Source organism: Rattus norvegicus, chromosome 8 (genome assembly GCF_036323735.1).
Source record: "Rattus norvegicus strain BN/NHsdMcwi chromosome 8, GRCr8, whole genome shotgun sequence".
In the NCBI taxonomy this organism is placed as follows: domain Eukaryota; kingdom Metazoa; phylum Chordata; class Mammalia; order Rodentia; family Muridae; genus Rattus; species Rattus norvegicus.
The window spans coordinates 87180496-87207438 of record NC_086026.1 but is presented as its reverse complement, the minus strand read 5'-3'; the positions used below and the strand labels follow the sequence as shown (position 1 = coordinate 87207438).

The following is a 26943-nucleotide window of genomic DNA, read 5'->3' as shown; positions in this document are numbered from 1 at the left end:
GGCAGGCCTTAGGTTCTCTGGCAGGCTGAGCTAGAACACGTGGCTATGATTTTGTATGTGCTGCCCTTGCAGCCAGTGACCTTGATTTCAGTGGACTTGAACTAAGTAAGCCCCGGGGCCTTAGCTGACAAAACTCGCACTGGGCTACTCAGCTGTGTGTGGTAGAAGAGAAAAGGCTTTGACTAAACTGCCATTAACTCCTTTTTGAGGTCTGGGGATTGCTGTAAAATACTGTTTCAAAAGCAAAAGTAAAGACTTTATTTTTAAGTTTGGAGTCTTGGGGCATAGTTCATTGATAGAGTACTTTCACCAGCAAAATTGTTTTCTGTGTTTTTTTTTTTCATTCAAATTGCTACTCTAAATCAATCAATCAATCTATCTATCTATCTATCTATCTATCTCGATCAATCGAGATAGAGATTTTTTAAAGTGGTGTTTCAGTATATTGCCATTTGTTTGTTTGGTTTAAGTATCTTTCATTCTGTTTTCTAGATCACTTGGTAATGAAAATTTTAGGCATCGAATTGGATTTAAAAGATTATTTAAAACAGTTTAAAAAATATAAATTTCTCAAAATAACCATTCATTCAATCCCTTGAAATAGAGTGCTGAGAATACAGGTAGCCTCCATTCTGACTTAGAGTGTAACTTCTGCTCCGCTCTTCTGACCTGTATGATTCCAAGGAGCCTGTGCTTCCTGGCTGGCTTGTTAGCTTTTGTACCCTGCCACTGGCCTAAGGTAGGGATAGTGCTGGTGCAAGAAGTAATTGGTGTGTTCTATAGGACAATGAGGCCATTCCAGTAGGATTGCACAGGAATTTAACTCGGCAGGAATCAAAGATGAAAGATGAGATGTTTCTTAATAGGGAATGATTTTTAAAATCAAGATTTGTGTGCATAATGAGACACTGTGCAGCTGTTTTAAAAATACAGTATGTACAAGGTAAAAAAGACAAGCTGTGCAGAGGAAGAGCAGTGTGTCAGGTACACAGGAGAGGTCAGGCTCCAGTTCAGTATGGCAGGGTCGGGGAGGGCTCACTGCCTAAGAGCACCTTTTTCTCTTGCAGAGGGTTAAGGTGCAATTCTCACATGATGGATGGTCCACAAGCATCAGTAACTCCAGTTCCAGGGGATCTGGTGCCCTCTTCTAATCTCCATGGGCATCAAGCGTACAGTTAATGCACATTACCTACACACAGGCCAGTCTCTCTCTCTCTCTCTCTCTCTCTCTCTCTCTCTCTCTCTCTCTCTCTCACACACACACACACACACACACACACACACACACACACACACACACACAGGTTTTCTTTTTTAACCCATTAAAAAGGACTTTAGAGGGCTGGAGAGATGACTCAGAGGTTAAGAGCCCTGACTGCTCTTCCAGAGGTCCTGAGTTCAATTCCCAGCAACCACATGGTAGCTCAAAACCGTCTGAAATGGGATCCGATGCACTCTTCTGGTGTCTGAAGACAGCGACAATGCACTCACATGCATAAAATAAATCTTTAAAAAAAAAAGACTGTGGAGTCATAGCTGCTTATCTTTGAAGAAAGGAAAATTTTAGTTAAAAAGTCTTTTGGAAAGTGATTGTGATGGTGCTTTAGAAGGGAATTAATATGGAAGGAAAACTTTGTGTTGAACTTGTGGATTTTAAAAGACACACACACACACACACACACACACAATGTCTTTATACATATATGCACATACATGTTATCCATTGCCAGTTCACAAGGCTTGCTCCCCAACTCCAGAGTGAGAAGCAGAATACTGGAGCAGTTGCAGTGCAGACTCTCAGTGAAGCCTGGTCTTTTACTCCCCACTCCACCCCTGTTTGTGTGAGACATCACCCAGCCTCTTTCCCCGTGAAGCAGCTATAATCATACATCATAAAGTACATTGCCAATATCATCAGTACTGGTAGAATTGTTAAAAATTAATACTTTATGTCTACTAAGTATCTCACTTTTATCATGTTTATAAATTATTAAAAATGCCTGGTTTTTATGTCGGCAGCAGTGTCCTTTACTGAGGTAAGAGAATCATATGGAGGTCTCTCAACTGTCCTGATTCAGAGCATGAACTGAAGATCATTATTTGCTTAAAGCCTTCCCCAGCCCAGCAACACCTCTCAGTAGCACATTTTTACTTTCCTCTTCCTTTTTTTTTTTTTTCTCCCCTTGGTGATAGATCTTTCTATCTGTCCTGGAACTCGATCTGTAGACAAGGCTGGCCTCGAACCCAGAGATCTGCATGTCTCTGCCTCCTGGGTGCTGGGACTAAAGGTGTGTGCTGTCTATCACCTTGCTCCTTGGTATAACTTTCTTTTGTAGATTCTGTAAGAGATGAGATGCTGCTTGAACGGGAGCAGAGACTGTATTAATGCTGTGTTCTGGGAGATGAGGAAAGAGATTGTTTTCTGTATCACCCCCTAACTCCAGAGCTCTCACACAGATCCCATGTCTATGCCACACAGCAGTCTGGAGACTGGTTGGTTGGTCCTGTACTTGGGTCTAGCACATTCCAAGACAAGATGCTGATGGGAATCCAGGCCATGGTGGTTTCAAATTAGTCCACTGTCCTCCAACTGAGAATGGCTTGTCCAGGATATACTGAGTTTTGGGCTCAGGGAGGAGGAAGGAGACTCTAGCCAAAGCCTTTTCTTTGTTTGCTGCCACTTGTTTTATGAGTCATGACTTACAGTGTATGTCAGGTACAAAATGGCCACACCAAACCTCACCATCCTGGGTCTGAGCTCTCAGATTTCAGTGGTGGGAGGGGAGTACTGTGAGCTTCCTCAGACACCGGCTGGACTTATGTTCTTGTAATGTACCCACATAAGGACAAGGGATGTGTCAAGTTTTAAAAAGACTAGCCCTGTAATTTGAAAAGGGGAATGTATTAAGCCCTAATCACCACAACAGACACAATGTATTAGAAGCCATTGAAATCTAATAATGAAATATCTCAACCAAACAGGCCAGGATTTGAGCTTTTCAGACTTAGAATGGTTTCAACATGAGGTCACAGAGTCTGATTATAATGTCCAAATCTTTATTTTTAATTGCTGGGAGCCATAACCCCAGAAAGGCCATTATGTGCACATATGTTAGCGACACGTGTAGGTTTAACTCTGCTTCACCTGAGTAACGGCTGGCGCTCAGGAGACTGAGCCGGGGTGACAAGCATTCTGATCCCAGAGTTACCTCAGTCCACATCCTTGCTGCCTCCTTGCTATCTGCATTTCCCCCTCCAAAGTGTGGAAACTGGGAGCTGCTTTGGGGGTGGGGTGGGGTGGGGTCCTGTTTAGGGTAGGATCTGCCTCAAGTTTTAGGCATCTTAGCAATCATCTTGCCTGGGTATTAGATATGCATGGTAAGTATGCCATGGACTTTCACTTAAGGGGAAATCTTAAAATATTTATTTGTTTTTAATTTAGTATTTTAGCTTTTGAAAATTCTGTATGTAGGCATTGTATTTATATAATTTTCCCTTCTTTTTTCCCCTTCCAACTCTTCCCAAGTTCCTCTGCTTCCTTTCAGATTCACAACTCTTCAATATTCTCTCTCTCTCTCTCTCTCTCTCTCTCTCTCTCTCTCTCTCTCTCTCATATGCATGCACACCACATACAGTCTGAAAAAATTCTCTCCATCCATCCATCCATCCATCCATCCATCCATCCAGTCTATCTGCCGAGTACTCCCCATAAGTGTATATGTGTATGCACTTCTGTTTAGGGCTGACCACTGCAGATTGGACATTTTATAGGTTCTCTTCCCTGGATAAGATTGATTTTTCTCTCTCTCAGCAGCCATTAGTTGCCTGTAGGTCTTTATCTAGGGATGTGTGGGGCCTCTTGAGATTTCTCTCCCTGTCCTCATTGATGTGCCAACTGGTAGTGTCCCTGTCAGATCTTGATTAGGTGTCATGCTGTTAAGATATCATGGATGCAGCTCCCCTGTTGCGTGTGGAAGACACTCGCTCGTCCAGCCTTTCTGTCCCCTCTCCGTTTCTGTCCCCTGAGCCTTCAGTGTAGGAGATGTGTAGTAGGTGTTTCCGTTGTAATTGAGTACCCCACTGCTTCCTGTGTTTTGACCACTTGTGAATTTCTGGAGTCAGGTTGGCTGCAAAAAGTATCATCTTTGACGAGGAATAAGAGTTAGCCGTTAACTTACAGATGTAATGAGTGTTAGGGAAGATGGCAGTGATAGGTTCTCTTCAAGGGATCTCCCTCATAAGCCATGGTGATCGGCTAGGTTTACAGTATTAGACATGAAGTTCCACAGTTGACAGTGGCTTAGCCCCCACTAACAGCTGTTGGTTACCCCTAACATATAAATGCCACAACTGTACCCTTGGAGACATCTTGTCCAGCCAGTCATTGTGGTCTGTAGGCCTTACAGTTGGGCTAGTGGTTGATTTCCCCCCATTAGAAGCTCAACGATGTACCTTTAGATCTGAGCATTAATCCTCGGGGAGGAGGCTTTCAGGTCAGTTCCAGCTCCATTCCTCTAAGTCCTGTGCCTGAAGTGTGTGCTGTCTCAGCAGTCAGGTGTTACCTTTGAGTTCCAGGAGGCAACCACGAGGAACAGCCTTAGCCCAAACTGTTTGGGGACTCTCTGTGTCTGGCACTTGGGGTTTTATTAGTCAGTGACTCTTGAGGAGGTATTATCACCCCAAGTGGAGTCGCTGCATTTAAACTGTGTTTATGTTTGTGTAGACACATATATATTTATATACTTTAGGTAAACATATGTAACAAGAGGTTTTAATGTTTAACTGGGAAACTTTCACAGAGTTGTGAGCTCTTAAAATGCCTGATGAGTCCAGTGGGAGGACAGCCCCTGGCTTGGGGCCAGGGTAAACTGTGGCTTTGGGTCTTCCTGATGAGGGAAACCCCAATCTTCCATTTGTGTCATCATAATGCTGCCCACAAGGTGGTTGTGACCGCTCCAGTCCAAAGTGGTGTGAGAGGAGCCTCCCTCTCTCTCCAGGCTCCCTTCTGTGTTTCCTATGCAGATGCTCAGACTAAAGCTTCAGAAACATGTTACAACAAAGACTCAAAAACCATGTAAATAACAGCTTCCAAATGCGTGTGATAGGGCTGGAGAGGTGGCTCAGTGGTTAAGAGTGCACATTGCTCCTGCAGAGAGCCCGAGTTTTGTTCCTAGCACCTACCATCAGGCAGTTCAGAACTTCCTGTAACTGCACTACCATAGGACTTGATGCCATCCTCTGGTCTCTGTGAATGTGTGTGTGTGTGCGTGTGTGTGTGTGTGTGTGTGTGTGTGTGTGTGTGTGTGCACAGACACACAAACCTAGATGCGTAACTAAAAAATATTTAGCGTTTTAAAGTGCATTTGATGATGCCTAGTAAGTGAAATTTCCTGAAGCAAAGGACTTTCCTCCTTGTATCAGTAGGTCGATCAGTCCTTAGTTTGTCAAAATAGATATGAAAGTAATAAGTGTTGAATTGGTAGCATGACAATTTAACCAGTGACTTTTTAAAAAACTCTTAAGTGAACACAGATAGGGACTTACCACCTTTGCAATAACTCTGGGAGAGGACATGAACACGTCTGAAATCAGACCTTTGCTTTTCCCTTTTGGTGTAATTATTAGCCTCCTGCAGGTCAGGACTGGATAGCAGTCCCCCCCATGGCAGTACTTCCACACGAACACGTCATCGAGAGAAAGTAAAACTAGAACATTCTAGGGAACACACTGGGATTCAATCCATGATTGTTTATTTAAAACGTGGGTTAGTTAGGTTTTCTTTGATCATGTACATTTGACAACTTTTCTTGCTTTGTCCTTTGGTGAACACTCCTATTCAGTTTTAAATGTCTAGTTTCTGTGTGTATGGGTGTGTGAGTGGGCACTGTATGCACACGGTGCCCATGAATGCCAGAAGAGAAGGTTGGATCCCCTGGGACTGGAGTTAGAGACAACTGTGACTAGCGTGTGGGTGCTGGAAACTGAACCCAGGTCTTCTGGAAGAGCAGCCGTCCTCTTCACTGCTGAGTCCAGCCCCGTGCTCAGTTTTAACTGGACAGGATTCAGAATGTAAGCAGTCCATAGTATAGTTACAAAGGTTTTGGCACACAAATGTTGAGATTTATGTACGTACAGAAGCACGTGTGTATCAGTGTGTTTGTCGTGTTTATGCTTTCCAGCATTATAAAAGCGGCCTTTTAGCTCAGCTCACGTGGTCCTAGTTTTGTTGTTTGTTGTTGGGAAGATAGAGAGTAAAGGATTAGGGGAGATTAGTGTTGATGTAGCTTCTGACTCCTGTATGCTGAGAAATCAAATCCCTCCAACTCTAGATGCTGCTAAAGTGACATTAGCAGAATTACTTGGGGTTGATACGGAGCCTGCGTACTGTGAGATGAAGGTTGGTCACTCTGTGGACTCTGCACCATGCAGTGTTGAAATGACTCAGTATGTGGGGCTTGTGCTGGTGAGGTACTGACTCTGTCCCGGGTAATCATTGTCAGGGGAGAGGGTCTGCCTGTTCCATAGTGTCCTGATCGGCTCTCTTCTATGTGAAAGGCACGAGAGTCTTGCTTCAAAGAGCACCAAGAGCAGTGTCAGTATAGCTACAGTGTTAAGTCAGTTGTACAGTTAGAGCCTCCTAACACATTACCCTGGACAAATTAAAGGGGATGTATTTCCCCTGCTGGTCGGTGGCCATGAGGTAGAGCACTTGGCTTCTGTAGATGAGACACCTTAGTTTAATTTTTATTTATATATATATATATATATATACATATATATAATTTATTAATTTATATATATAATAAATATATAATTTATTACAATTGTTTGGACTGGGGCATGCTGTTGTGGTTATCATTATTGTGGGGATTGGCTGCACATCCTTGTTGCCTTTATCTAATAGAGAGTATTAGGGGTTTCTATTCCACTTAGACCATATAGTTCTCAAATAGAAGACCCAGAGTCTTTAGATTTATAATAAGCTTTAAAATGATTTTAAATAGCTTTTAGAGATGAGGGTTAATATCTACTTTCCCGTGGTGATCCCTGAGGTATCACTTTCCGTGTTCCGCCTGGGTCGCTCCTCCTCCCTCAAACCAGCCCTCAGGGTCATGCCCTCACCTACCTTCACCTACCCCACGGTGATTTCCTTTCTTTTCCCTCTTCGCTCTCCTTGCTCTCCTCATGGGTCCTGCCTGAGACTCCAAGCTGGGGAGCCTTCACTCTATCCCATCTCTTCTGCCTAACCCAGGCTGTAGGCATCTTTATTAACCAACCAGGGATAACTTGGGAGACAAAGGTTTACACAGCACCATTTGGTATACATGAGGGTCTCCTTGTCTAGGGTGCAAGCAGATCTTGGGGGGGCAGTATTTGGCATTTGAACACATAACAGCACAAGACCAATTCCATACCGCATGCCACAGTGAAGGCCAGAAAACAATTGGCAGGAATTGGTTCTCTTTCCACTCACAGATCCTGGGGTAGGGGTGTGAACTGATGTTGTCAAATATCTGGTGGCAAACGCCTTCGTGCACTGAGCCGTCTCATCAGACTAAGGCACCCTGCTCTGCAGCAGGCATGTTCGGTCACTGGTGACCAGAAGAGCCCCCAGCCCCCTATGGCAGCACATTTTTAACATTCTGAAGTTGAGAGGTCTGTGGTCGGCTTCTGTCTTCTGTATTAGTTCAGGGAGCAGTCGTCTTTAGTGGCTAGTATGTTATTTCCACATGTCTAATGTATAAGGGATTTGTGGGTTAAAACACTATGCTTTTATTAATGCCATTGAATGGAAATTTGGGAAGTAAAGATTATGCTGGGCGGGAGTGGTAAATATTGAGGAGGAAGAGGTTTTAATAAGAGCAGCCTGTGGGAGATGGGGACAGTGGAGGAAGAGTGGGAATAGCTAAGGCGTTTTCTTAACACGGGTTTCCTCTTTGCATTTCTAGTCTCTATAACCTGGCTTCACTGGAACTGAGAGAGAACCTTCTTACGTATCTTCCTGAGTGAGTCTCTGGGGAAAGTGAGACGGGATCTTGCGCAGTGCCTGGAAGTATAGTCCTCCCTGCCCCATCCAAATGAGCCATGCTTTTAGAGCCCAGTCCCAGGAGGGAAGGGTGTCACTCTGTGTGTCTTGAGTCTCTGAGTGTTCTCCTCGTTGTTGGTTGTCTCCACAGCTCTCTTACCCAACTAAGGAGACTAGAAGAACTTGATTTAGGAAACAATGAAATCTATAGTTTGGTAAGTGTGTATCCCAGAGATTCGATGCTTCTCAGTCCTTAAGATGACAGACGGGTGTGAAGAGTCACTGGATATGTGTTTCTTTAGGTGCAGCTTGGAAATGCTTCGGCTTCAGACACTGAAGAATGTCCTTCAGTTCACAGTGGTTAAGAAATGTGCTTTGGGGAGAGTGAGGACTAGAGGTCTGAGCATTCGGGGACAGGTTCGCATTCTAGGTTTGGGAGTCTCAGGGGCAGCGTTGATACCAGAGAGGCAAGAACTAACCCAGCTGTGGTACCCGTTCCCATTTGATGACTCTTCCTTCCATAATGGAAGATGGAGGTCTAGGGCCTTGTTACTGTAATGTCACCTTTTGTTTCAGCCAGAATCAATTGGGGCGCTCCTACATCTGAAGGATCTCTGGTTGGATGGAAATCAACTGTCTGAGTTACCTCAGGTCAGTGGGAGCTTCAGGATGTCTCCAAAAGTGTATAGCAGCATCAGTAAACTGTGTGTGTTCCCTGCATGGATGGGTCTTTCTAGAGGATCACAAGGAGAAGCATTGTTTACAAAGCACATTTGGAAACAGGCCTCCAGCTTTCACCATGGCACAGCATGCCACAGGGAGAGTGAAAACTACAGCCCACCGCCTCTAAAGACAGAAAAGCCCCTCATCTTGCTACCCAGTATAACTTGCTTCCAGCCCCGCAGATCTGTGCATTACAGAGGCCATAATTCTCAGAGTATGAATCTCTGCTACTGTTTAGTGATGTGCCCAAGTTCTTTGTGGTAAATTTTGACTACAATTTCCCCTGTGGTAGTTGATGTCAAAGCAGTATTAAGAGATCCTGGCGCCCTCAGGGCACTCACAGTTTGAGCTGCCACATGGTTAGTTGGCTCTCTGCTGTTGACAGCTGTGAGACCTATGTTCTAAATGAACCACGTGGGCCTTGGGCAGTCACCTGGGTGGAGTCCAGCAGGCAGGTACGGTTTCACATGGATCAAATGAGAAAGACCCCATGAAAAAGCCTCCCCCAGCACAACAGGTATCCCTTCCCCACACTCCCTCCGCTACCGCAGCGTTTGAATCCTGAGTGCTCAAAGACTGTGCCTTTCATGGTGTGGGTGGTCATATTTTAAAACAGTGTGCACACTGCCCACTTGACTGTTTGGTCCAGCAGTGATGGGGCTGTGAGCTGTGGGTGGGGAGTGACAGATCCAGGCCAGGAAGTCTGACGCCAGAAGGAAGCACTCATCTAAAATTTGAGTTGTCACTGTTACCACGCTGCCAAGGTTACAGTGATGTCACTTACTGACTGAGGGAGCTGAGAAACTAATTAGACTCTGCGTCTGACTCTGGGCTGCAGGTCAGAAAGAGAAGCAGACAAGCTGCTTGCCGTAGCCTTCGCCTGATTCTTGGATTTCACTGGGGCATGTGTAGAGCCCTTGAGGAGAGACCCCTTGGGTGGGAGAGAACACTGTGGAATGTCAGGAGTGTAGTAAAATACTAGCCATCTGATAATAAAAGGATGTATATAAATGACCATGTGACATGGCATTCTAACCACAAGGAACCGGAGCTCCAGTGGATCCTTCTGTAAGTGTTTCTTGAAAAGTCCCATTTGCCTATATATCAAATGTCCCAAAACCTCCTTCACACCCCCTGGTGATCCATACAGTTCATCATTTTCATCTGAAAGAAGTCCAGAAATTTACTCATGTATTTATGCCTAGATTTGTGCTAAAGTAACATTCTTAGAACTGAAACCTTAAATTATTTTATCTAATTTTAGTATTTCATGTGTGAGTGGTTCTGCCTTCTTGTGTGACTGACAGTCATGTTTGCTCAGGGCTCCTGGAGGCTAAACAAGGTATCGGAGCCCCAGGGGCTGTAGTTACAGGTGGTCATATACCCGCATGTGGGTGTTAGGGATTGGACTCGAGTCTTCTGGAAGGGCAGCCAGTGTTCTTAATCACCAAGCCATCTCTCTATCCTGAGAGCTGAGGATATTTAAAAACAGTTTTTCATACAGATATATACATCATATTTTAACTGTACCTACTCTCAGCTCCCCTCCTCCAAGCCCCCTCGTCCCGCTTCCTCCCCTCCCAACTTCGTGTTCTTTTTATTTCCTTTTCCTTTCAGTCCCACTGAGTCCAATGCTGCCCATATGCACATGGGTATTACCCACCATTGGGCCCACATTCCCAAAGAAAAATAACCCTTTCCCCAGCAGCCAGCCACTGCCAGTAACTCCTCGCTGGGGTGTGGCTTTGGGAGCCCTGTCCAGCCTGTGCTTGAGTTTTGCCCAGCTCCATCTTGCACAGGTGGCCACATCTGAGTGAGTTCACGAGTGCACGCTCAGAAGGCTTTCCCAGCACGCCTCCCAGCCTCCAGCTCTCTTACACACTCTCTGCTTTTTCCCCTGGGATGTAACTGCCCGATAGCAGATCCCTTTGTGCTATGCCAGCTTCGAGCACGAGTTTCCCCTTTTGTGCCGTCCCCACAGGAAATAGGGAATCTGAGGAACCTGCTCTGCTTAGATGTGTCTGAAAACAGGCTGGAAAGGCTTCCTGAGGAAATCAGCGGCCTGATTTCCTTGACAGACTTGGTCGTTTCCCAGAACTTGCTAGAAACAGTTCCCGACGGCATTGGTGAGTACTGAGTAGTACCAGCACAGAGTTCTCCCGCTGTTCTCAAAGGCTTTGCAACTCACGCTGTAGTTCTCTGGTCCTGGTCAATGCTGGGAATGTGGCTCCTCGTTTTTTTGTTTTTAAAGAAGGAAAGCAGGGAATATTTAATGCAGTATGAGTTTCAAATGCATCTGTCTATCCATCCTGGTTTGACAAGACCTATAATATTGTTACTTTCAAGTGTTGATTCATATCTATTTTATCCAAAATTATAAAAGTGATTAATCAAAATGAGAGGGTGTGTTTAAGGCAAATGAACAGTCACTAGGACGTCTCCTGTCAGCCTCCAAAACTGTTCCTGAGGGCATAACTCAGACATCACTAAAGCTTAGGTCTGCACTGGACTTGGTCCTCTTGAGAAGAATGCCCTGGGGAGATGCTTTAAAGGGGACAGGGATAGAGCTGGTCGCTCCAGCAGCTTAGGAGAGATCTTTTAACCATCCATCGGTATTTCCTTTCAAAATAATCCAGGTATTTCCTCTTTTCTTTTTTCCCCTTCCTCCCCCTCCTCTTCCCCCCTCCTCCCCCCTCCTCCCTCCCTCTTCCTCCTCTTCCTCCTCCTCCCCCTCTTCCTCCTCCTTCTTCTTCCTCCCCTCCTCTCTCTCCCTCCCTCCCTCCCTCCTCCCCTCACTCCCTCCCTCCCTCCTCCGAGACAGTGTCTCACTATATACCTCTGGCTCTCCTGGAGTTGGCTATATAGAGCAGGCTGGCTTTAACCTCATGGAGATCTGTCTCCATGAGGCTACACCACACCGACCCCATCTTCTTTCTTATAAAAGAACTTAGACCCATGTGAGAAGTTAGTTCAGAATGTGATTAAAAAAAATGTCTTTACAGAATGTGATAGGAAAACATGTTATTTAAACTGTGAGAAAACGTTTTTTTCTAATATCTCTTTCTTGCCTTAATAAACAAGGTGTCCTAAATTTGTTTTTTTAATATAGATTTTCATAATGTTTTCCTTGTATGTACTGCTAATCCTGTGAGAAAAATAAATGTCTCTTAATGTGCTTTTTTTGGTTGTTGTTCATTTGTTTGAATTTCTCAGATAGAAAGTTACATAATCTAGAAATTTTGAAAACAGAATCAATAAATTAAAAATTAATTAAATGAAATTATCAAAATGGAATTAAAACATGCACACACATGCACACATGCACACAGAGAGGGAGAGAGAGTGTAAAGGCAGGGTATCCCCATCCCAGTGCTCCCTCATGCCTATAGTAAGGACCTGTGTTTAACCACAGGTTGTAAAGAAGAGTGTGGCCAAGGTCAGAGTGAAAATGATACCCAAGGGCAGTGGTTAGCTAGGTAGGCTACAGGCACCATGTTTGGTTAGTACCAGTTAAAACCGGATGGGGATTTCGACTTTGTAGATCATTCAGAATCATATGGCATCATGTGCTGTCGAGACTAGATTTGGAATCGGAGGAATCCACAGAGAGGAGCTGACCTACTGTGAGCATTAAAGGGCTGTCTGTAGCACGGCCCTCTGTAGCAGGCTTAGTGTATCCTATAGTTCAGATGGGCAAAATGTTGTCGATCATAAATCTCAGTTTCATTTGAAAAGCTTTAACAAAAACAGACATAATTGCTACAAATTACTTTGTGATCCTTCTTGGAGAAAACAAGTATCACATTCACCTGAACTCTTCAGGCTGTAGAACCTCCAGCTGGGATAGGGTTAAGGAGACGCCTCAAGCTGCCCTGTGCCCTGTGTAATACCAGCATGACTTCTGACGGCAAGGGCATGTGGAGAGCTACCGGGCACTTGCTATGTTATTGATTAGGCTACATAGTGAACTAATTGTTGACTCCTTGCCCCATGGCTCTGCTCAAGATCAGATAGCTCTTCGTCATTTCTCTTTGCCCTGCTTCATGTTTCTGTGTCATTTGATGGGGGAAGGCGTCATGCTCGGATCTCAGTAGACAATGAGGGGTGCCTGTGCTGTTTGTTTCCCTGACATCAGTTGAAAGGAAGGATCCGAATGACGTAGGGACTTTTTTTCTTTCTCTTTTCCCTGGGGACTTGGAGGTGGCTGTTAGACTCATTCTTCTTTCCTCTTGTCCTCTGGGAGTCTGTCAAGACTTCCTGTTCAGAAGCTCTTTGGAGCTTCTGATCTTTCTGCACACCCAGAGCTACCTCAGGTAGGATCTTCACTGAGCTGTTGCGTTCACAGGGGTCTACTCAGCTATTATAGTCAGGATGATGGAGTCACATGAGGGTCCCTCCCATCCACAAAACTCTTATGAGTGCACCAGTAGACAACTATTTGTCCTTCATCAAAATTCCTGGCTTTCGGTCTTTTTAGTTAGTCCTTTCAAACGATTTGTTTCTAATTGCCTATTTTCTGATGTGCTGAACAAATTACTCTGACTCTTGACCTTTAGTGATCTAAATGAGACTGATATAGTATCAGTTTGAAAAGCTGGATGAAGAAAAAAAAACAAGTAATTATTTGAAATGAAAAAGAACAGCAGATGGGGGGGAAAAAACCCCAAGTGGTCATTAGGCAAAGAATCACAGCTAATGAGTTTAAATGACATTTTTATAGGAAAACTAAAGAAGCTGTCAATCTTGAAGTTGGATCAGAACAGACTCACACAGTTGCCTGAAGCAATTGGGGATTGTGAAAATCTCACCGAATTAGTTCTTACGGAAAACCGGCTCCTGGTAAGTGCCTGAAGACCAACTTTAGTTACATAATCGAGGAGTGTTTTGACTCCACACGCAGAGCATGTGTGCTTACTGAGCTCACTCCACACCTATCCCCAGTGAAGCCTACCTGTAAGCTGCATGTGTCCGGGGTGTGAGTCCGCTCAGGAGGAGGAATGGTGACTCCCCTGGGAAAGCCCTGGGGGTGTGGATGCTTAGACTATCCTGTCTTCTGAACTGGAGAAAGGTGTCTGAAAACTCTGAGCAAGACCATTGCTACCTGCACCCTAAAAACAAGGACTGGAGACAGCCGCCCAGACTCACACTTTGACCAAGCTTCCTCTCCCTACCAGGGGCGAAGAGTGCACACACCACCTTCCCCAGGTGGGTCAGAGCAGTGGCAGGCAGGCTCTGTTGTCCACTCCCTTCCTGCCCCTCCCTTTGCTTTGTCGGGTCCTCTGTTTGTCCCCTTTTCCTCTACTGTAGTCGCCTTGTGCATTCCTTTTCAAGAGGCGAGCCCTCTGTGCTCTCTTCACTGTCCCTTGGTCACGCTCCTTTACCCTGTGCTTCCTCCATTTCTTCCCCCTCTCTGTGTTGTTAAGTAAAATAGTTTTTCCTTTGGTGGAAAGAACAGTGAGAGACAGCCTAAGAAGAGCGAGAACTTAGACCTGGCCGAAGCTCCCTCATCAAACCTCCCATCACATGAGACCCATTACAAACCTCAGATATACAAAAAGTGCTTTCTTTTGCGCATACTTTTAAAGTCCTGCCTTAGCCGTGGTTTTAGGCTTACAAATAAAAGTTGTAACAACAGTCACCCTCAGATTCTACTGTGATGGTAGAGAGCCCCAGTGAGCCCAGCCTGCTGCTCGAGGGCTCTGCCGTGCACGCCAGCCCTGCCTAGCTTTCTTCCTGCCCACCCGGGTCTTTCTGCTCCCCTAGGCTCACAGTCGCTGTGCAGCGTTCTGGCCTTCTCGAGTCAGAGCTGCTGTCCACCAGTGGTTGTCTGGTATGCGAGCAGGGCAGGTCTCAGCCTCGAGGGTGCGAACACACACTTGTCTGAGTGGAAGATATCACCTTTCCCTGTCTGCCTTTCATTCATTTCCTTTCAGACATACGACCACATCAACAGCAAGTCAGAACACTTAGTTACGTTTCTCCAAGATCCCATCACAGACCTCAGATATTCAAAAAGTATTTTCTTTTGCTGATACTTTTAAAGTCCTTGTACATAATTGCTTTTTTCTGTTGAGCTAAGCTTAAAGAAGTCAGTGGTCAGTTAATAACAAAAGCATTATTTTAACAGACCTTACCTACGAGCATTGGAAAACTTAAGAAGTTGAACAACTTGAATGCAGACAGGAATAAACTAGTGTCATTACCAAAAGAGGTATGTGCTGCTAAAGAAATAAAAATGGTAATAATTATTACATGTAAAGGTTGAAAAATGTCCTTGAGCATTGGCTTGATTCTTTTTAATGTTTAATAGATGTATAATATATTAAGGTTATGAGCGTGAACGTGGTTGGAGGACTGAATCCGAGAGTGGTTATCAGTAACATTAAAGAGAGCTGAGAAAGGCATGTTGATAAGATTTAAATAGAAGAAAGAGAGTGATATTTTGATAGAAAGAGAACAGCTCTATTTACAAAAGTGGACAATTTGGGAGTTTGCCAGAGGATGTGGATGATTTCGAGTTTAACTGTCACATATAACCATAGACGGTTACTGTGTTTATAAAAGTGGACCTCCATACAACCCTGTTTCTCATCACAGATTTAAACCAGGACAAGTTAATGTCTAGGTAGGAAGCCTTTACAAAGGCATATCTACCTTCACCACCATCACCCCCTCTTCCTCCTATGTCACCACCCTCCTCCTCTCACCGCCATCTATCCCTCTAGTAAAAGGAGACAACCAGCTTCCATTGCACAAAGGAGCTCTAGGCTTTTCAGAGGCTTTGAAGTCCATCAGAGGAGGTGGAAGTGCCAACCAAAGAGATAACCCACAGAGCACAAAGTGTGGAGGTCTCCAGTGCCCTTTGTGGTGGTTTACAGTCAGGGGGGCTGGGAGAGCTGTACTGGAAGGAGTAAGACTGGGCTTCCCCTTTTGTTGTTTCTAATGCTTGTAACACAGCTAAAGGCTGAGTTCATGGTCCTTACCGTTCCCTTTATGGAATAGACCATTGGTGAGGCTTCCTGATTGTTGGGCTCTCATAGAAAAATCCTCTTCCTTTGCCATGATCATTGGCCAGATTCAGTTTTGTGTTCATATTTCCTTCCTTTGACCCTTCCACCCGCTTGGAATAGTTTCAGAATTGGTATTTAACCAGCCAGAACCTGAGGCCCACCTACTTTTCTAGGGCTACTATACAGGGTGTGTGGGCTTCCTCTTTCTTTTCCTCGATTAGTTCTCTGCTCACAGAGCCCAGTTCACAGGGATAACTTTCCTGAGTGGAAATGACAGGATACAGATTAAGAGCACAGCACATTTTATAATCCGACACACCTTTAACATGAGCCATCACATCTAAACCAAACTGTCAGCAACAGAAATACTCAAGTCTACCTCTCAGCCAAATCGGGACACAACTAAGAGTCTGCTCATCAAAACATTTGGTTCTACTCTGCAGACAGTAAAGCGAAACACTGCTGATAGTGTGAGCACTCGTTTTCCCCTTGTAGACTAGCACTTGTGGATGGAGATAGGACTGGAGGCAGAGCCAGCACAAGAAGATGTGTCACTCTCTTCCTTAACCCTGTGTGGTCCATGGCACCTCTGTGTAGTCAACATACTCAGTGTCCTGAAGTCATGACCTCCTAAGTTCACAGATGCAGAAACTGAGGCCGGTCAGTCTTTAGCTCCAAAATAACCTCTGACCTGATCTCTGATTCCTGTGTCAGTAAAAGCAGGCCAAGCAGCGGATTCTGACACAGCAGTGCATTTTCACCAGTGCGTTCTGGAGAGTGTGGGAACCCTTGGTTAAGTAAGGAAAGGCCAAGTGATCTCTAGTCTGGGTGCTCTAAACATTAGTACAGCATAGGGGCATCGTGGTGCAAATGCTACTTTGGAGTTTAATGACAGCATTCTCCCAGCGTCTCTGGATCCCTTGTGAATCCTTTCTTCCAGGGACACGTTTTAGCCAAGAACTTTGCAAATCTTTAAATTGTAAAGCTGCCTCTGTCATTGTAACAGGGACTCGTCTTTGTCTTGACAGAGTGATTCTCCAGCATGTTTCTGGTTAGCGTCTCACGTAGCACCTCTGTGTCTCCTGAAGTCCACCACCAAACATGGTTAGCTCTAAGGCACTTACATCTTCATGTTTTGTTTATTTTCTGGTACATTCTGGTTGATTTCCTGGCACGAAGGGTTTTATAAGTGAATAAAATGGATGCTTTTTTCTTTATCCTCTTGATAAAGTAGAAACATTTTGACTCTTAGAAGTGAGATCTTTCTAGACTATCTTCAGCTCTGCACCCCCTAGATAAAGAAACTCACCAAGTCTATGTGTCCGGCTCTGCTGTGGGTCACATGCTTGGTCCCCGTGAGAAACGATCTGACTGCTTGGCTCCTCAGGGCTCAACAACTAAACCACAGAGTGTCCCAACCACGTATCAAGTCACTGGTGTGTACAGTTAGTGTGGTCTTCCCCGTGATTGTCCGTGTGTGTGAACTCCAGCTCTACCTCTATGCGGATACCACTCCATCAAATCTTATGCTTTCCTTTGACAAAAATATATTAGCTTTTTTTTTCCTCAATCAGTTAAGTTGCATACATAGTATATCTAGGCCAAAACAAGAACGAATCTGTTTTTACATCCCAAATCCCTAGTTGTATAACTGCTGTTGGTTTGCCCTGTAGTTTTCCCTGTACTGTGTCGTCGTCTTACTGGTTGGTATTACACATTGTCAGTCTCCTTACTTTTCAGCCGCATGTATTTCCGTCTCCTTTCCCAATGACTGAGGGGAAGATGTTTGTACCGTTTGGGTCACAGTAAAGGGCCCAGTTTGTGTGTCATGGTGTTATTTGTAGTAACCATTTGGAAATCAATGAATGTTTCTTGTTTTCTTAATTGTTAGCTGCTTGGAGTTTTAGAAAAGTCAGGTAAACTTGTCATCTTGTAAGTATTGTTCTGACTACAGTTCCATCTCAACCTCCCGTTTGGCTTCCTAAGTGCATGAAGATCCAACCTGGCTGCATTCCGTGTGCGCCCCGCCTTGTACAGTATGGCCGTCCTCTCTGTAAATAGGTGCAGTGACTGCATGGCCGGTCCGTTGGCTCAGTATGTGTTTTTCACATTGGTTGAGATTAGTCACAAAAGGATGCTTTTCTGTGACTTACGCTGTAAGTTACTCAGAAACCCTGAAAGGCATCTTTTGCTGCCTCATCCACCTTCACTGCATCGTGCTTTGTCAGCGTGATTCTGGCTCGTGGTGGGAAGGCTCCACCGGGCCCGTTCGCTCCACCTGGCATGCGTCTGAGCTCCCAGCACTTACTCGTGTGTTTCATTTCTCATTCTGTGGTTTATGTTTGTACACTCTGGGAATGGGGAAGAGTTAAGCGGAGGAGAGCATGGGCAGGAGCCGGTGTGAGCGTGGGTCTGATGCAGGAGGACAGCGCCTTCAGTATTCCCAGCCAAGCACTTCCTTGAAACACCTTCTGGCCAAAAGAAATCGAGCATATGGCCATGTTTAGAACATAGAGGATATGTTTGCTTGCGTGCTTGTTTGCTTGTTTGTTTGTTTGTTTGTTTATTTTCTGTATTGGATCAAGCTGAGAAAAGTGTCCCAACTATATCATAACCTATTTGGTCAAATAGGATAAGGTAGAACTTTAACAACATTCATAAAAGCTTTTGTTTTATTCAGGCAGTGTACAAATATTAATTCCCTATAAGTATTCTGATGTTCAGAAATGTCTGTGGTGATTGAGCATTCATTCCATAGACAGCTTGTCGTTAAATTTGTTTTAGTCTAAGTTGCCCTTCCAGTTTAAGATTATTGATAGAAGAGAAAGAACTGGAAGAGCTTGAAGGGGCTCGAGACCCCTTATGAACAACAATGCCAAGCAACCAGAGCTTCCAGGGACTAAGCTACTACCTAAAGACTATACATGGACTGACCCTGGACTCTGACCTCATAGGTAGCAATGAATATCCTAGTAAGAGCACCAGTGGAAGGGAAAGCCCTGGGTCCTGCTAAGACTGAACCCCCAGTGAACTAGATTGTTGGGGGGAGGGCAGCAATGGGGGGAGGATGGGGAGGGGAACACCCATAAGGAAGGGGAGGGGGGAGGGGGATGTTTGCCCGGAAACCGGGAAAGGGAATAACACTCGAAATGTATATAAGAAATACTCAAGTTAATAAAAAAAAAGATTATTGATAGAAAGTATAATATAGAATAAGTATTTGATACATAGTAGAATAAATTACAGTTGGCCCTAAGATCTGAAGACTGAGAGTAGGTTCCTAAATCTGTAAGAGGAAATAAATCATCCAAGAAACAGTTGACAAGGCTAGAGCTGGCTCGGTGAATACAATACCTGCCCCACAAGCATGAGGACCTGAGTTCAGTCCCTGGAGGCCTTGTTAAAAAGCTAAGTGTGTAACCCAACACTGAAGAAAGAGGCTCTTGGGTCCCTGGGGCTTCCTGACCTGGCAGACTAGCCTAACGAGGGGGTCCAGGCCAGCGAGAGACCCTGTGTCTACAAACTAGGAGAATTAGACCCTAGAAAAGATGAGATCGCCCCTGACCTTCAAATGCACACCAAGCCTCACATGCATGTGAGGAGCAAACAGATATTTATGATAGACTTGTTTCCTTGACGATTTCTTATCTGAAAGAGGATAAGAAACAGCTTACAGGTAGGAAGACAGTTGATCCCAAATGAAGAAAATCTTAATGATTATTAGCAAGTTCTTTATGTCACTTAGCAAAAGATGGAACAGTAAGCAAAAGCAAAACCAAGTGACACCCGGAAAGGGAGAGTAGGGGAATCAGCTTCCTTGGTTTTCACAGAGGTGTGGCAAATAGTACAGGGCAGTACATAGTATCCTGTCAGGATGGATGTCTAGGGCTGTCACGGGAGAGGCTACCGAGATTATTAAGAACCTTAACAACATGCATATCCCCTTTGTTCTTCTGTCTCTAGAAGTTTATTCTAAAAATTAGGCCATGGATACTGACACACACACAGGCTGTATTTTGGATTTTATACAGCAGGGACCATCCTAGACACACATGAAGCGGCTCACATGTTCCAGAAACCGTCCTGAGTGTAAATAGTTGCGGCCATCATGGGCCAGTCTCTTGTGTCATGTGCTTATTGTCTGATTTTTACTGTACTTTTGTGATATAATCAGTATCACATTCAACAGATTATTAAACTAGTGCTGGGAGGGAATCAAAGAAGTGTTAGAACTGACTATATCGCCATAGTGGTGGCTCACACCTTTAATCCCAGCTGGGACGCAGAGGCTGGCAGATCTCTGAGTTCATCAGCCTGGTCTACAGAGTCAGTTCCAGGACAGCGAGGGCCACACAGTGAAACTCTGCCTGAAAAACCAGAGTTGGGGGGAAGGGGGGAGGGGCGGGGATAAAACTAACTAGGAACATCAAACATGGATGGATTGTGTAATAATCTGTTATGTATCTACAGGGGAAAATACTGTGCAGTCAATAAAATCCTTGAGCAGTATAATGACATTAGAATATGTTCTTGATATGTGCATGTGTGTGCATACTCACACTAAAGGTCATGTCTTGTTACATGTGTGGTCCAATACTTTGTAGAATCCCCAAACCATATAATTTCAAAAACGTTCCTGAAGTGGGAACATTTTTATAATATAGCAAGGCTCTGAAAAGGATTCTAAAATTATGTATATTATTTTTGTTCACCTTGTCTTTCAGACCAGATTTTGTTTTCTTTGTAAGTTTTCCTTTTTGCCTGTGAAATGTGGCCTCTATTCTGCTTCCAATAGTGAATCATGGGAAAACAGCCTCATACATGTGACCTTGGCTGCTTCTCTGAGTCATTGGTATGATGGCTGCTCCAGAAGAGTTTACCCCCTAGAGTACTGCTTCTCAACCTGTGGCTTGCGACCCCTTCACAGGGGTCACTTAAGATCATCTGAGAGGCCTGTCTAAGACCACCAGCTAGCACAGATATTTGCATTATGATTCACAACAATAACAAAATCCAATTGTAAGGATGCAACAAGAAAATAGTTTTATGGTCGGGCGGGGAGGCCACCATAGCGTGAGGATCTGTATTAAAGGGTCTCAGCGTTAGGCAGGTGAAGAGCTGCTGCTTTAGAGGCTGCAGTGCTCACCCCCAGGTCCTGCCTGGGTTGGCTTAATGGCAGACAGTTACCGATAGGATCATTTGGAATTAACATAGACACAAAAGAGCTAAACTAGGGTTTCCTGCTACATTCTGTAGTTTTTAGAGACTCCAGATCCAAACCGATGTATTCTTGGAAGGTGTTATTAGTGGTTTAAGGGAGGTTTAAAATACCACCTTCCTACATAACTGGTAATAGGTTATTTAAATAGTGGCTCTGCTTCCCAGAATTTCTAAGTGATAATAGACATTTTATCCTGATGACCGCCAGGGAACCTTCAAATTCTGCCTGTGAAACCAAAAAAGAGATCAGAATACACACACATGATCGGGTAACATGATAGTGAGCTCATGTCTGTCCCTAACTGAGTTTTCATATAAAAGAGAATTGGGATATGCGGTCAATCAGACAGTTCTTAAAAGGTCCAGGTAAACTCTACAAAAAAAAGGAAGCCACTGCTGGGGTAGTTCCAGGAGTTCCATGAATACTCAAGTGTTGGTTAGACTTGTCATTCACATCTGTGGCTTTCACTTCTTGGAACAGAAGAGCTGCTGAACAGCGGCAGCCAGGATAGGCACCAATTACACGCCTGGTTTCATTCAGAGTTTCTTGCCGTTACTTTTGGTTGAAGTGGACTGATCCAAACCTACAGAATAAGTGACTCAGCCTAGAACCTCACAGATGTGTGCATGACCTCACAGCATCCCCTCTCTCCATGCCTGACACTCTCCTTAGTATCCATAATAAACTAGCTCTTGAGCTGTTTTGAAGCTGCTGTTACTAATATTTTTCTTTCTAAAAGACAAAATCGCATGCCCTTCCTTGCTGGCTGATGTGTAAGCAGGTTTTTGACAGGAAGGCGTATCTGACAGCATGGTTTCAAGAGTGGCCAGGGCCTCCTCTTTCAAACTTTGCAGCATGTGCTGTGTGGTGCTGACATTGTCCTCCAGACAACATAAACACTGGCTATCAGGAGGCTGCCGGCTTTGACAGCCCAGAACATAGGAGGCTCCTGCACATAGCTGCCTGCCACTGCTTGAGGAAAGAGAAAGTGAGAGGAGATGAGGTTATAAACCCAGCAGATAGCATATACACTCCAGTGCACATTTATGCTGTTCTCATCTAGTACTTAGGGGTATTAGCTTATCCTCATTTTTTTGTGCCCTCTGGTCTTCTTTAATTAAGCAATTTTTACCATGCAATATATGCATAAGATAGAATTGGAAAACATTGACATAGTATAGCTTGGGGTCCCCAAACACATATGGGGGGCTGAGATGAGACATTGTCAAGGCAAGATGCCCATAGGCAAGCAACTGATATTGCCTCTTTTGCCTCCTTTGGGTATGGATAAAGCTTCTCTTTTCAAAGTTAGCCAGAGGTGTGGCTGCTGAGCACAGCCTTGAAAGACGGACTCTTATACAAACCCATAGCCCACACTGCACTCGGGTCTGGTAGGGATGCTGGCCCCTGGGTGGGTTGGGAATGGTGTTCTGTGAGAACTTCCCACGAGGAGATCTTTGTCAGGACCACCTAAGCTTTTCAGAGACAGTGATGTCAGACCTCAGAAGGATGGGGCTTTGATCGCTTCCCATGATGTTCCTGGACTTCTAGGTAGAGCCAGCAATTTCCTTCCTCTCTTTCATGCAGTGCCAAGCCAGATGGGAGACAGCAGCTCACCTCTTTCATGGCACTGCATTGGGCTCTTGGTTTTGAAAACTCAAGAACTACTCTTGTTAATCTTGCTAGAACACAGAAGAGTTCTACTGTCTCTACATCTATGAGAAGTGGGTAACTCCCACCTATCACCTAAACCATGCTTATCACAGGAGATAAGCTGTGTGAGCGTCCTTGAGTAGGCAGAAGCAATGGATGGTGGGTAGGTAAGAAAGGCACTACTCTTGTCAAGTAGTCTAACTGTACAAATAAACAGTAATCTGGTCAAACGACCTTAAGACTTTCCAGAGACATTTTGTCCTGTTAGAGTGATGATCCGTAATTATGAAAGAAATGTAGAGGGTAGTTTATTATAATGACCAGAAGGTTCTGGAAAACTGGAGGGGCTGAAGGACAACCAGCCAATTAGGATTACCGGTAAGATTGTTTTATAACAGGAAGACATTTCTGTAAGAAGTGATTGTCTAAATATACAGTGAATAAACTGGTTTTACTGGCATGACAGGCTTCGATCTGAGACCTGAAAGGTTTAGTCCCACCTTACTGTGCATTGAGGTGCTCGCTCTGTGACGAGACAGTTGTAAATCTGTGTTTCATAATGTTAATACGTTTACATCTGTTGTGTTTGAACTCTGCAGTTAAATATATTAATTTGCAGTCCTGATATTCTTAGAAGTAAAAGGATTGTGCATGAAATCAACTGTAGCAGTGTTTTAAAGGTGCATTCTCTTCTTTTACGGTGATATATATATATATATATTTTTTTTTCATTCAGACAGTTGAGGATTCAGGAATCTTCCTCTAGTGAGAGGCCCTAAGGTAGTATTTTTCCATGTGTCAGAAAGAAATCAATAGGTCCCTTCATGAGCTTTCTCTCCTCAGGAAGGCAAAGGCTAGAAGAATGCAGCGCTTTATGGAGTCTGGGAGAAGGTTATGTGTGCGATCAAGTTATTTTTCCTTCCCTTTGGTTCGGCTTTTCTGACTCAAAAATTCATGGCCTCATTGCTCAGAAAAGGCGTGAACTAGCGTGTCTTGAAGACCACACACTGAAAGTTCGACTACCTTTGAGTAGACTCAGATGTGGACATAGCTGTTGGTTCAGTGTAGTTGTTAGGACTTGACCATGACTGACAGAAATGTATACATTTACCAGTGTCACTTCTTGCTAAGATGTTACTGGTTTTGCATTCCTCAAGGGAAAGTGATTTTACCAAGTTAATTTATGAGGGACCAAAAGCTATCAAAATGTACTTAGTGACAATTCCTGCATATCAGTTCCCTTCCTCCCTTGCTTAACTCTGGAATAGTGAAAATATTGGAGTTACAGGGCAGGCTATGAGCTGTATATCATTGCTTAGTGTTAAACCTCTAGCCTAATATTTTGAAGTAGAATTGTTTAACTCAAAGTCATATGCATCTTCTTTATGCCTCTGGCCTGCTTTCTTACCCCGACACACACCCCTGCTTAAAATGGAGAAAAGAAAATATGCTTTTCTCTCCCACTATAGATTGGCGGATGCTGCAGCCTCACCGTGTTCTGCATACGGGACAACAGACTGACCCGAATACCTTCAGAAGTATCACAGGCCATGGAACTTCACGTCCTCGATGTGGCAGGGAACAGGTAAAGAAGGAGACAGATCCACATCCAGTCCCAGTCTTTGCGTGCCTCTCTGTAGCTGCGCCTTGGCCCTATCTTTCTGAGGGATATACTGCTTTACTGAACCATCACAGGGTTAGAGAATTCTGCACGGGGACCAAACTAGTACAGCCAGTGGAGCCGTGACAGCACAACCTGGACTATTTCAGAGCAGAGCCCTTCCTGAATGGTGGTACATCTAAAAGACCCAGAAAGCAGGCCAGAGACCTTGCCGTAGCTTTTATAGGTGTTTAAGTCACAGTGGGCCTTAGAGAGTCTTTATCTGTAAGAAAAGCTTACATCAGGGTTTATATATATATATGAGGCGCGACAGAGTTTCAGTATGTTCCTCGGGCCATCCTCCTCACCCCAGCCTCCTGAGAGGCCGTGAAGAGTCACATACCACCCAACCTGGCTGAATTCTAAACACTAGTCTTGATATTCTGTCCTAGTCACTTTCAACTTCCTGAATTTGTAAGTAAAGTTGTGCATGTAGGGACAGGGACATGGGTATGGGGAGAGGCTCCATAATGTCCACATGATTCAGAATCCAGACGACAGTTAGAACCAGGTGGCGTCTCCATGACATAGCATCCCCACTCTGGGCCTGAGCAGGCTGGCCTTTCTTCAGGGACTCCCTTCCCCGACCCTGCCTTTGTTCTTCAGCCTGCTCTTCACTCTCTCTCCTGTTTTCCCTTCGGATCTCTGTGAAGAGCTTTCCTGTGGTGATCATCAGTTGGCGTGTATGTGCGTCACCTTTCTGATTCTGCGCCATTGTGTCACCTGTCCCATCACAGCATCTAGCACAGTGGGCGGCTGGTAAATGCTTGACTCAACCAAGTGGTTTGCAGAATGAGCAGCTTGGTATTGAAACGTGTGTTATAGTCTTCATTGTTAACAGAGATTTAAAAAATTGCCTTTGTAAGTGATAGGGCTAGATCAACAGTAATGCATTAATCTGGAGAAAGCTGACTTTACTTGGCAGAGGCCCACAATGTGAAGAGTGCTGGAGGACTCGCTCCCACATCTGATTAGCTGGTCACTTAGGTCAGGCACAAGCCTCCACTCTTTGTCCCTTGCAATGGACCCGCAGACAACTGGGTTAAATGAGCTGTAATGGAGGTGAGCTGTGGCTTTAAAGGTCACTGCTCAGGAGAAGTCTCGGTTGACTGGAAACTCAGGGTGATTTGTACTGAACCTTGGTTTCTGCTGTCTGCTCACTGCAGCCTTTGCATCGTGAGGAGGGTCACTGTTCTATCCAGCTGCTTCCTCCTCTTTGCAGCCCAGGAAACTCAGGAACTCTGAACCCTTTCCTGGTCCTTGACCATGAATTTGCACTCTCAATTCTTGAGCAGAAAGATGACTCTGACTTTTAAAACTGTTTCCTATGAGTAGGGCATTCATTATCCAGTTCTCAGAAGAAATGGGACTTAATCTTGTGTTATGCTTGGGTTGCGTGGAGACACACATTTAATTGTTGAGGTACACAGTCATCATCTGAGTCAGTCAAATGTGACATTTTGTCCACCCATATATAAATTCGTAGCTAGATTCTCAGCCTTTAAAAGTGTTTAATCACTACTTGTTGTAAAATTTCGGTAGCAAAACCAATAATAATAGTCAGACTACCATGTCAGTGTTGAGACCTGCAGAACTGTCATGGGGGGGATGACTGAAGTCGTAGCCTCATCTCTGCTCTCACGCATATACAGGCAGTGCTAGCTGCTGGGACTGCCTGCTCCTGTAGGAGCTTGCTGTAACGGACCTGATAGGATGTGTGACACACGAGTAGAGTACCATGTAGGAGCCCCCCCCCCCAACCCCCCGGCAGGGACAGGAAGTGTCCTTTATCTTCAGCTACTCTTGGACACGGGACAGAATTTCCTAACACTTACTAACCTCTCTGCCTAGAGCTACTGACCAGGAACACACAGCAGGGTAGATGTGTGGGGCTCTTGCTTCAATGTAAATACTACCAAGTACTAGAAACAGTGCCTGTGTGTGTGTGTGTGCGTGCGTGCGTGCGTGTGTGTATGTGTGTGCATACACAAATGTCCTAATAAAACAGTTTAAACATCTTTCAACTGGACTATTAAGTCATCAAAAATGAGTTGTTGGGGTTTTATTTTTTTTGCATTCAAATGAAGACTCATGATTCTGACTGAAAAGCCAGTGCTGAATGGTGTTGCACTGTTTTGTTTCTTGTCTTCTAAAACAAAACCGTATTCGTGCACTAGCCCAGATGATGGCTGGCAGTCCTCCTGTCAGTAAGCAGTGGCTGAGACCTGCAGGGTATGGGGCTTTCATTTGACATATTTCGCTACTTTTTTTCTCATCGCTTCTGTTCTAACCTTTTATACACTTCAGACTTTTTTATCTAGTAAAAACCGCTTGAAACTAGGAAATCCACTTGGAAGTAGCAAACAGATGAGACGTTAAAGTGGAGCAGCGCTCGCCCATTGGCTGACGTTGGGTAACACTGTTGGCCAGCACTCACACTGGGCTCTTGAATACCTTTGGCAAAGCTGTTGGTTGCTGTAATATTCCTGAGGCATGGAAGGTCACTTGAGGCTGGCGTTGGTCACAGTTTGTTTGCTCTCGTCCTTGCCCATCGGCGTAAACCAGTAAACACCAGCCTTTTATTTCTGGGGCGTGTGGTGCTGAATAGAATACAGTGTTGTGTGGAAGTGAGACCATGGGGTTTCCTGTG

The 26943-nt window shown here is 44.6% G+C and overlaps 1 protein-coding gene across 6 annotated transcripts in view; it reads left to right on the top strand.

The window, feature by feature from the left end:
* Lrrc1 (leucine rich repeat containing 1) overlaps nucleotides 1-26943 on the top strand; it is a 169468-nt gene that overhangs the window by 82310 nt on the left and 60215 nt on the right. For 2 of the 6 annotated variants that reach the window (XM_039081880.2, NM_001014268.1), the window contains 7 exon segments: nucleotides 7950-8006; nucleotides 8178-8241; nucleotides 8603-8677; nucleotides 10731-10875; nucleotides 13470-13588; nucleotides 14877-14960; nucleotides 24103-24218. In XM_039081880.2, the coding sequence (XP_038937808.1) occupies nucleotides 7950-8006; nucleotides 8178-8241; nucleotides 8603-8677; nucleotides 10731-10875; nucleotides 13470-13588; nucleotides 14877-14960; nucleotides 24103-24218 (660 nt within the window). 6 annotated transcript variants of the gene reach the window in all.